The sequence below is a fragment of the Argentina silus genome (genome assembly GCF_951799395.1).
Source record: "Argentina silus genome assembly, chromosome: 5".
In the NCBI taxonomy this organism is placed as follows: Eukaryota; Metazoa; Chordata; class Actinopteri; order Argentiniformes; family Argentinidae; genus Argentina; species Argentina silus.
In genome coordinates this window covers 4,040,747-4,049,701 of record NC_139659.1, presented here as the reverse complement: position 1 = coordinate 4,049,701, position 8,955 = coordinate 4,040,747, and the positions used below count along the sequence as shown (strand labels likewise).

Sequence of the window (8,955 nt, the reverse complement as noted above, 5' to 3'; positions counted from 1 at the left end):
AAACCAAAGTGCACTGTTTGACCATGAGCTCACCATGCCATGGCTGCCTGCACCGTTTTCGTAACTAAGCAGCGTCAAGGACTTGAGGTGTGAGGACATGGTCAGCCACAGGGAGGCACTGTTGCAACACTTTACTATATAGACCTCCTTTTTTACTGAAGGTTGAACACCTGGCAAGGTGAATGGCCTCTCAAGGTGAAGGTCTGACAGCACACAGACAATACCAAGAACTCCTGGACCCAAGGCATCGCACATTCATGGGAGAAATGACTTATGCAATATGATGGTTGGACAGAGTGATCATGTTTATGAGAGCAGACTTAAGGAGAGGAATATGATGACGGTGATAAAGATAGTGATAAAGATCACTGGCAGGAGATGCAGTGAGTTAGGAGAGCTACGTATGGACAGTAATATATGGTCACATTTCTTGTGTGTCTTGTTTTTTTTGTTTTTTTTTAAGTCTTTTGTTTTATGTGTGCATGTGTGCACGAGTGTTTTGTATATATTCTTTCACGTTTCATGATTTTTTTTTTTAAACATTTGGACAGACTATTGATCACATTAACGATGACATCAGATTTGACATGAAGAGTCGTCAGCGTTCACCTGGAGGTATTGAGGTGACCTACGACCTTGACTGTAGACGTGTGTGTGAACGCAAACCATCACAGTCTATCATTGCAGCAGTATATCCGACTACTACTTTCATTATCATTTTTTTTTTTTTTAGTAAGTTATTTGTCATGATAGAACATCACATAGCTGTGTTCTTTCGGTCTACAATCTACATGATCAATTAAAACCATACTCAGATTTTCCGCACGCTTGACGAATAATATGACGGACCATGACTCACTGGGATGTTAATACTGCCCTTCATTGCCCCTCACTCCCGTACACTGCCAGCCAGTATGATATTCAGTTAAATCTACATTGAGTGTGTGATGATGTTCAATTAGACTACATTAAAGTAGGCCTGGGTTGGGTTAGGGTTAGGTAGGCCTGGGTTGGGTTTCTTGCAAAATCGCTGTTGTAAGCTCATGTGGGCGGCAGCCAGAAGTGCTGTCTGAGAGTTGGGGGAATATCACTCCTGAGGGAAGGACAGCCGGCTGGTCTTGGGATGGGGGAGACAGGAGGAGACATGATGTAATACTGATTGCTTTACCACATTTTCTTCATGTGTCCAAAGAGGTGGAATGTCCACTTGCGCAACAATGCTAAATGATTGCCTAGCATTGGGAGTTCCAGCTGGTCGTCATGCTGTAACCAAAACCCCAGACACGTTTGGCAAATCCCAAAAGTCTTTTGTTGCATCCTCACCTTCCTTCTCAAAACTCATTGGAGGAGAAGGTGGGAGGTACCGCCCCTCTTGATCTTCTCCCCACCAATGTGTTTTCAGAAGGTAGCAAGGAGAGAGGACACAAGGAATCAACTCACTCAAGACATTTGAGATTTCACCGGGGTACAGGTTCAAAGGTCATAAGAACTTACAGGGTTGTGTGGAATCTGGTCCAAAAGGCAGTACTGGGTTCTAGAACAGTGTGTTACAATAACTAGGCAGTGGGGTCAGCTAATCTCCTCTGAACACAGCTTGATGACGCCATTCTCACCCAGATTGTCTCGTGTTTTATTTCACACAATCCCACACAGTTATGTTGCGTTGTTCCGAGGCTACATTCATTGTTCCGAGTGCTATCACAGGGTGTGATAGAACCAGAGTGTGATGGAACCAGAGTGTGATGGAACCAGAGGGAATAGACTCTTTTTTTAAAATCATATCTGCGTTGTTTCATACGTGTGGCGAAGGCCTTTGATAACACCCTCTCTTTTAACCTGAGAGAAGCCTGAGGTTGTGGCCGCGTCTCAATAGTCTTTCCTCTACTCCCCTGTCTCTTCTGTCCCTTGCTTTCTTCTCAGAATGCATTGGAGGAGAAGATCAAAGGCTCCGCCCCTCAGATCTTCTCGTCCAATGTGTTTTGAGAAGGAGACGAGGAACAGAGGACGGACTATTGGGACGCACCATATGGTGCTCGACTCATTAACGTTGTTCTGCAGCCTGTCCTCCTCGCTCCGTTCTTGCTTAAACATCATTGTAACGTGTAACGTGTTGTAAAATTACGTTCTGTGTTTTTTAAATGTGTTGCTCTTATGTTGTTTTATTTGTTTTTCCTCTGTTATGACTGGCTGGCTGTTCTACAACCTTACGCCAGCAGTTAACTTTGAATAAAAAACTTTCACTCTGTTCTGTGTTTTTTTTATTTTATCCAGTATTTCTCCAACATAACAATAATAGAAATTATGAATGGTAGACATGGGACGGAAGCCTGAGATGCAAGCTGCACTATAATGTATGACACAAAAGGAATAAAGCCAATCTGGAAAAGATGATATAAGTAGGACCATTGTTATACCCCCAGGAAGTAAAGACAGTGTCAAGAATAGTAATTGTATGAATGCACATGCGTTTATTACTGAAATGAATTAATGAAATACATTTTACACTGTGTAGCTGTGTAGAACGTAAATACAGAACATAATACAATGTACAACATTTCTACCAAATCTCCAATGAAATACAAAAAAAAAGAAATAATCAAGAAGATGATAAATAATCAATAAGAAGATAAATAACCAAGATTCCATCACAACTGTGGATGCATTTGCAGACAGTTAATAGAAAAAAACATCAAAGCACAATGTATAATTGTGAGGTGTAATAATGGGGATAATGAGTATTATAACAGTTAAACACTCAAACCTTTCCTGGCATTAAAGAGGCTCTACCTATGGCTAACCCAGAAACACATGCTGAATTCCTGTTCTCTACCCTTAGCTGTGATTCTCTCTCTCTCACTCACATGATTGGGTAGAAAACCAAGAGTCCGACTCCACCATGGATATAGAAGGTAAGAGAGGTCTCTCCATCCTTCCTCCACCTCTCATTATATAAACAAACATAAACACGTACACACACACACACACACACACACACACATACACATACACATACACATACACACACACACTTTCTTTCTTTTTCTTTTTGTTGTTGTTCTTGTTTTTTTCATATAAACTACAGTGTCGTAGCTATTAGGCTTAGAATTGTATACCTTTTTTTAAACTATTGAGTCAAGCTGCACTTTAATGCCTTCCTTTTCAATCTGCCAGTGGCAGCAGTAGGTAAAAAGTACTTTGAAAGAGGAGATTCTAATGTGGGGGCAGGTGAATGTGGATATTTGTGACACTCTGCACGAGGGGTTCTGGAATTTTCAATGGCATCATTGACCTGGATGGCTCCGAGCATGAATACAGTCTTCCCCTTAACAGACTTCGGGGTGGTTCTTTGTTTGCTAACAATAAGAAGGGTGAGGGTGATGATGGCAAGCTGCAGTAGCTGGAGATACATAGAAGTGGAGATCTTGTTTATAATCTCAGATAAAACTTAACTCAACTATAATCTAAAACCAGACGTTTGTTCAACAAGGCAAACGTTAGCTTGAGACCACTAACATTGACTCATATTTACTGTTAGTTTTTAATCCTTCGCTAGCATCTGCCTTGTTGATTAAATGCTGACACAAACCGAGGACAGCGCAGAGACCTTGACCTCTGCACCACCGACAGCTGGCTGGTTGACTAGCACTGCACTTTAAACCACATCTCAGTTAGTCACTAAAGTGTGTGGTTGGATGTTGACGGAGAAGACTAGTCATGACTAGTTTGGGTGTACCTATGCTTTCCATACATTGGATAGTCAAGGTCGCACAAGGATTATTCAGGTCAGTTCGGCTCCACTTTCAGCCTAGAGGTGTTGGAAAGAGTAGGGTGGAGGCACGCACGACAGAGTCAGTGAGGCACGCACGACAGAGTCAGTGAGGCACGCACGACAGAGTCAGTGAGGCACGCATGACAGTGAGTCAGTGAGGCACGCATGACAGAGTCAGTGAGGCACGCATGACAGTGAGTCAGTGAGGCACGCATGACAGTGAGTCAGTGAGGCACGCATGACAGTGAGTCAGTGAGGCACGGCTCGGCTCGGCTCAATGGTCTGAAAAGGGTATTCACTGTGGGGTTTATCTAGTAATATCTACATCACTGTGGGGTTTATCTAGTAATATCTACAGACGACTAGAAGCCACCTGAAGTCTAAAGTCGCTGCAGGTAAGAAACAACAAAACCTTTGGCACCCATGCAGACAGTTTGCATAGATTATGTACTTTATATACTTTATAAGTTTAGCATGAATCATCTCATGACATACCCCCAGCCTATTAGGTGTACATTTGAAACACACTAGTTTTACACTACATGGTGTGCACTGTACCCTGTATATAGATTATAATAATGTAATAATTATAATAATAATATAATTTAAAATAATAATATAGATATATATATATAATCTATATTATGTTTTATAATATCTCATATTGATGAATAGATAACCATATTTCATATTTCTCTTAACTGTAGTAGTTCCACATTACTACAGGCCTGTCAGATCTACAATGGCTTTTATGAAAATGGTATCATCTCTCAGATAGGAGCTCTTTCCTGCCAGTTTGGCTAATGGGCAGAAGAGTGGGCAGCCACTGGCTATGTTCATCTCACTGTTTGGCCGTTGGAAGGAGGTGGAGCTTACATCAGGTCGGAAGGCATCGATGATGTGCTCCCTGTTATTCTGGTCCAGCAACATCAGGGTCACCTACAGGAACATGTGGGAGAGGTGGGGAGGAGAGAATGAGGGGGAGACGGACAGACAGACAGACTCAGCATTTTGCTGTGATTCACGATGCTTTTTGTTGTACTTGTTGCAGAACGTCTGAGAAAAAAATAAATAATATCCCACAGAAGACGACGAACTGGACACGACATCTGTTTTAAAGATGGTCGACGGTGAAACGTTTTCTTTTCGACATTCTGTCTGCATAAATCCTCAGATGCTGATACTGGATTATTCAGTAAGATGGGAGTCGCGAGGATGGAAACGGAGAGGGATGAGAGAGAGGGTGTGTCTTACCTTCTGACTGAAGGGCCATTTGAGCAGGGCGTCACACTTGCCCCTCATCACCACGAAGAAGAGAGAAAGGTGTGTCCCTCTCCCGGTCCCGTCCCCGTTCAGGTACAGCCTCAGACACATCTTGTAGCCATACTTACTGGAGTAGAAGGCTGGGATAGGGAGAAGAGCAGATGTTAGTCAGGCCCATACTGCAGGAAGAGCAGATGTTAGTCAGGCCCATACTGCAGGAAGAGCAGATGTTAGTCAGGCCCATACTGCAGGAAGAGCAGATGTTAGTCAGGCCCCTACTGCAGAAAGAGCAGAACTTAGACAGGCCCATACTGCAGTAAGAGCAGATGTTGGTCAGGCCCATACTGCAGTAAGAGCAGATGTTAGTCAGGCCCATACTGCAGGAAGAGCAGATGTTAGTCAGGCCCATACTGGTTCAAAGGCCATCCTCTCCTATCATGTAAACTTTCAACATTTGTATTTCTTAAACATGTCACTTCTAGAGGTTTTGGACCACATAATGTGAATATACTTAATTGTGTGTAAATAATGAGCCCAAGAATGACCACTGCCTCTCTCATAGACATAGAAGTGCTCTTTTCTAAAGCCTTTAAGAGTGCGTGGCCTTTGGACTGATACTGCAGAATCTGATGCTGTGATCTACAGAGAGTCCCTAATGGGTGTATGACGTTCACTCATACAAAGAACACGGGTGTACGACTGGAACTACAGGGTATTTACACCAGTGGAGGAGTTTGAAACCTTTCCTCATTCCACACATTACAATAATATCTTCATACCAAGCGTAGGCTGGTAGAGATATCAATCACACAATAGACTCACTGTAATGCATGGAATGGAATGAGGAATGGTAATGATAGCATCCCTCATTCCATTCCATGCATTACAGCGCGTCCGTCCTCCGTTGTCTACCTCCACCAGCCTCCCCTCGTATTGATGATAGACTACTGGGGAAGGAGATAACTAGACCTATTCTAAGGATACGCAAATATGGATTTGCAATTCAAATCCTTTTAACGTCCAACACTGCAGGACCAGAGACCAAATCAACCCCGGTCTATATACTCTACGTCATGACCCCACACAGTAGTCAAATACATCATACATGGGTCATGAAATACTACCCGACACGAACCCTAACCAAAACCTAGTCAAATACATGGGTCTGAATCCCCTGGTCTAACCTGGTGAGAACATGGCGGGCGTTCGTCCGGCCACGGCGTCCTGGCGCCGACGAGTGAAGTCTGCGATCTTCCAGACGAAGATGCCGTCGAAGGTGGAGAACTGGAGTTCCCTCAAGTTCTGGTCCGTCTCCGCCAGCTGCAGGTCCCGCATGGTCAGCGTTCTCTCCAGCTGACGCACCTGGACACACCGCGGGAGCCCACCCCCAGAAGAGTCAGTAACCGAGTCTGAGTAGTTACTGTTACTGCATAGGCTGGGACCATACATACTGAAGAAATGTACGCACTCACTGCAATCTAAGTCGCTTTTGGAGAAAAGCGGCAGCCAAATGGCGGATATTATTATATATTCTAGGCTTCAGCGGAGGCTGGTGGAGGTAGAAATCGGAGGACGGGCTCATTGTTACGCATGGCGGCGTGGAATACGAAATGGTATCAAATACACATATATTCGTTTTTGATCCCATTTCTCATTCCCATTCTGTGCATTTACAATGAGCCCGTCCTCCGATTTCTACCACCACCAGCCTCCCCTGGCTGATGCATTTTAATGATTGAGAGTCACCCTTACTCTAGCTAGTAGTCGTTCGTCAACACTAAGATTCTGGGTTCCGAGATTAGTTGAGAAAAAGGAGCAATGTGTGTATGTGGAGTGTTTGTCTTAAAATTAACGTATGGCATAAATACTTTTTATCTTGTATCATTGATTAAAAGATCCTAGCTAATAGTGTCAATACATTTGACATATTGCGTTAGTCCCAGCATGTGTGTAGTGCAGTGGAGACTTGTTGAGGTAGAAATCTGAGGTTCATTGTAATGCACGGAATGGAACGAAGAATGGTACCCGTTTGATACCATTCCATCATTCCATTCCATGAATTACAATGAGCCCGTCCTCAGATTTCTACCTCCACCAGCCTCCCCCTGGTGTCGTGCAGGAGTACAGTGCATACAAGTCCATATGACTAAGCGCCAGTAACCTTGTTGCTGAGGTTCTCGATCTTGTCCTGGTCCAGGCGGTGCTGACGTGAGAAGGCCTCCAAGGTGACAGAGCTCCTCTCCACCTCTCTGTTCAGAACACACACTATGTTGGTCAGGGTGGACACCTGCTGGAGCACAACACAGGGAGAAGACATGAACATGAATCCTGTCATCAAACTGTTTGTTACACTACTATCTTTAATATCTTTACATCAGTGGCGGCTTTATATCAGTGTAAAAGAGCCCATCCTCCGATTTCTACTTCCACCAGCCTCCCCTGCTTTGCATGTACAAACTGCTATGTACAGTATAAGACTTCAATAAAATAATGTATTCATACAGTATAACATGGATCAGTTTGGCTGGTTATAAACCGTCTTCATTGTCGTGCTATTTTAACTGGATGGGGGATGGACAACCGTACCGTAGCTCCTAACTAATGAACCACACTTTTCTTTTTAGATTAGATTAGATTCAACTTTATTGTCATTGTACAGAGTACAAGTACAGAGACATTGAAATGCAGTTAGCGTCTAACCAGAAGTGCAAAAAAAGCAGTGCAGTGGCATCCAGGCCAGTTCTACAGAGTCTGAACACCTTTTTTTGTCAGTATGGGAACAGCACTTCTCTTCCTCACTGCATCAAGGCTACTGTCAATGCATTTCCAACACAGAAAACCCAACCCAACCCAACCCAACCCAACCTAACCCAACCCATCCCATCCCATCCCAACCCATCCCATCCCAACCCAACCCAACCCAACCCATCCCATCCCATCCCATCCCATCCCAACCCAACTTAACCCATCCCATCCCATCCCATCCCAGGACCCTGACCAACCTTCTCCTCCAGACCCACACCTCGTCCCAAGGCTGCTGCTGCTCCTCCAACCCCGGCGGCTGCAGCTCCAGCTGTGGCTCCCTCCTCAGGAGCCCTGTACAGACCCAGGCCAGAGTCCTCCTGCCACTCCCCCAGCCCCAGGCCCTGATCTGGGGCTCCTGGCCCCAGACGCACCATAGACAGCACCATGGACATGAGCAGACGCAGGTGCTCCATGATGCTGGTCTGCTCGTGGTCGCTGTGCTTCCCATTGTCAATCTGTGGCGGTCACAATAAAGTGAAACAGTGTATTTTAGAGGATGAAGTTTGAGATCCACCACAAGTATAGTATAGTTATTTTGTATATCATTATGTTGTGCATTAAATACTCATATATATCCTAATGACAAGCTTATGTGTTTACACAAAACACATCATCAAATCACTTTTCCAGGAAGTAACTATGAAGAAAACTGCCTCCTAGGTGCAGTACCACCCTATTTGAAACCAAACCAAAACAACAAGCCTCTCCCCTTCCTGCTTCCTCCCCCTCGGTTCAGTTAAATCATATATTTACCTCTTTCAAACAGTAGGTGTCTCAATTGAGAAAGAGGGCATTCAATGCCAAAGAGTAGACAGGCAAAAAAACTAAAACTATCAGTTTCTAAGCCCCAAATGGAACTGATCTGATAAAATAGTACCTAAAATAGTACCTATCAAAACTACTGCCATGTTATTACGGTCACAGTTTCTGTCAGGTCTGTCTGCACAATGGTCTAATTATAAAGTCATCCAGACATATTTACACAAAGTATTGTCTGAGTAGATGTGAATCAGTTTAAGAAGGGGATTTCTCTGCCCACTAGTCTATCTTTAGGTGTAGACATTTAACTAGTAAATAAGGCTGCCCATGCCCACATGGAAATACTGGTTACAACAACT

The 8,955-nt window shown here is 43.9% G+C and overlaps 2 protein-coding genes across 6 annotated transcripts in view; one reads left to right on the top strand and one right to left on the bottom strand.

The window, feature by feature from the left end:
* fbxw5 (F-box and WD repeat domain containing 5) overlaps positions 1–1,983 on the top strand; it is a gene marked incomplete at its 3' end in the record, with an annotated part of 11,553 nt that extends 9,570 nt beyond the window's left edge. Inside the window, exon 11 of the mRNA XM_083669976.1 lies at positions 1,921–1,983. Within this exon, the coding sequence (XP_083526102.1) occupies positions 1,921–1,983 (63 nt within the window). The remainder of the gene's footprint in view (positions 1–1,920) is intronic.
* Positions 1,984–2,444: 461 nt separating this feature from the next.
* The window catches only part of traf2b (Tnf receptor-associated factor 2b), a 30,279-nt gene continuing 23,768 nt past the window's right edge, over positions 2,445–8,955 (bottom strand). For 4 of the 5 annotated variants that reach the window (XM_083669728.1, XM_083669727.1, XM_083669729.1 and 1 more), the window contains 5 exons: positions 8,035–8,292; positions 7,194–7,322; positions 6,217–6,394; positions 5,024–5,172; positions 2,445–4,708 (listed from right to left, as the gene is read on the bottom strand). In XM_083669728.1, the coding sequence (XP_083525854.1) occupies positions 4,490–4,708; positions 5,024–5,172; positions 6,217–6,394; positions 7,194–7,322; positions 8,035–8,292 (933 nt within the window). In that variant the 3' untranslated portion in view covers positions 2,445–4,489. The remainder of the gene's footprint in view (positions 4,709–5,023; positions 5,173–6,216; positions 6,395–7,193; positions 7,323–8,034; positions 8,293–8,955) is intronic. The other variant, XM_083669730.1, reaches the window with a different exon arrangement.